At 60.7% G+C, this 1,847-nt stretch overlaps 1 protein-coding gene across 1 annotated transcript in view; it reads left to right on the forward strand.

Moving 5' to 3' along the window:
- Mad1l1 (mitotic arrest deficient 1 like 1) overlaps positions 1-1,317 on the forward strand; it is a 322,122-nt gene extending 320,805 nt beyond the window's left edge. The window contains exon 18 of the mRNA XM_059249350.1: positions 769-1,317. Within this exon, the coding sequence (XP_059105333.1) occupies positions 769-927 (159 nt within the window). The 3' untranslated portion in view covers positions 928-1,317. The remainder of the gene's footprint in view (positions 1-768) is intronic.
- The last annotated feature ends 530 nt before the right edge of the window (positions 1,318-1,847 follow it).

Genomic DNA, 1,847 nt, shown 5'->3' on the forward strand with positions numbered 1-1,847 from the left:
GACCAGTTGGCGGGGAGACCCCAGGATGAGTGATAGCTGGGACTGTCAGGATGACAAGGAGCCCAGGGCCGTTGTCGGCCTCTCCCAGCCTAGCCTGCGTGGTGAGAGGACAGCTTGGCCAGACAGCCAAGTAACCTGGTGTACCAGTGCCGAACCGTGTGCCGGTGCCGAACCGTGTGCCAGTGCCGAACCGTGTGCCAGTGCCGAACCGTGTGCCAGTGCCGAACCGTGTGCCAGTGCAGCTCTGAGTCTGTCTGCAGCTCCGCTCCCGCCTCCCTATCACAGTGGTCACAGAGCCACTATGCCCTCCCTTCGGTTATAAGTGACGTAAGAAAATGGGACAAGAGCCAGTCTGGGCTCCAGAGTCCACTCTTCCAGGACCAGACCTCCAACAGCCAAACCCGGTATCCTGGCTTCACAGTCTGGAAGATGCTCGGGGCTTTCTCGGCCTCCCTGGGTCAAGCATATGACAGCCAAAGAGCTGGTGACTGGAGCGGAGGACCCCAGGAATCCAAATCCCTGTTGTGGTTGGAGCAGCCCTGAGGCAGGACTGGCTGCTGCTGTGACTCTTAGTGCCCTCTGCGGATGGCCTTGAACTCTGTCACAGTGGCAGAAGCAGGCCGGTGCCCCTCCAGCCCAGGCTGCGCTCGCGGCAGGCGGCACGGCCCTTCCCACTCCTCACCCCTTCCACTGCGGGAGCGCATGAGGACAGAGGGCCGACACCTGCCCAGCACGCAGCGCTAATGCCCTCTCTTCTCTCCTCCGCAGGCCACAGGACCCTCGGGCTCCAAGATGCAGCTGCTGGAGACGGAGTTCTCCCGCTCGGTGCCTGAGCTCATCGAGCTGCACTTGCTGCAGCAGGACAGCATCCCTGCCTTCCTCAGCGCGCTCACCATCGAGCTCTTCAGCCGCCAGACCTCCATCTAGCCTCTGCCCACCGGCGTCCTCACTCTGCAGCCGCTAGACCTCGGCGACCCTATACCCCACATTGTCCCCAGACCCCTTTGCCGCCCATAGCTGCATCATGCCACAGACACTAGCCACAGCCTCTGCTCAAGCAGTCACTCTGTCCCTTGTCCCTAGCCAGCAGGAGCAGCTGCTGGGGATGGCCAGGCCAGATCACACCCCACTACTCTCCTCTCTTACCCAAGCACTGGGCCTCTCCCCCGTCCTCCCATTCTGGGGCCCTTCCCTGCACTGTCCCAAGGTGTCCCCACACCAACCTCTAGTCCATGTGCTGGTTGCTTGGGCCACCTTGGTGACCAGGCTGTGGCCTGAGTCCACGGTCTCAATGAAATAAAGTGTTATCTTTATTATTCTCCCATGTCTGTGTCCAACGCGCCAAACTACCTCACTGCCCAGTCCTCCACCACACCGCCTGCCATGCTTGGACACCTGGGCAGGCCTCACCACACCGTCCACCATGCTTGGACACCTGGGCAGGCCTGCTCATAAATGCGGCCTGAGAGGTGAATGAGGTCAGGGAAGCATTTGTGTCCCATCCCTCCAGAGCCTGGGTGTCTACTCCCTGCCTTGGTTACCCCATCTGCCTCTCCCCTACCTGAGGCCTCTAAGTCCAGAGACTAACCCTCCCTTGCCAGCTCCCCCTGCAAGGGCCCCCACCAGGTATCTGCACCACAGCAGTGTCCTGACTAAGAAGTTTTCCTGGGCAGGGGTGGAGAGGAGAGGGTCTGAGTTGGGAATGTGTCGGGGCTAGCTGGAGGAGACAGGCACAAGGATCGTGTGTGGTCCTCGTGCAGTGGTAACCTGCCACCCCAGGGTATTAGACCCCCTTTACATGCCTGCAAGAGAATGGAAATGAGTCAGCTCTCTGGAGTGCTCAGGCT

Source organism: Peromyscus eremicus, chromosome 23, assembly GCF_949786415.1.
Source record: "Peromyscus eremicus chromosome 23, PerEre_H2_v1, whole genome shotgun sequence".
Classification (NCBI taxonomy): domain Eukaryota; kingdom Metazoa; phylum Chordata; class Mammalia; order Rodentia; family Cricetidae; genus Peromyscus; species Peromyscus eremicus.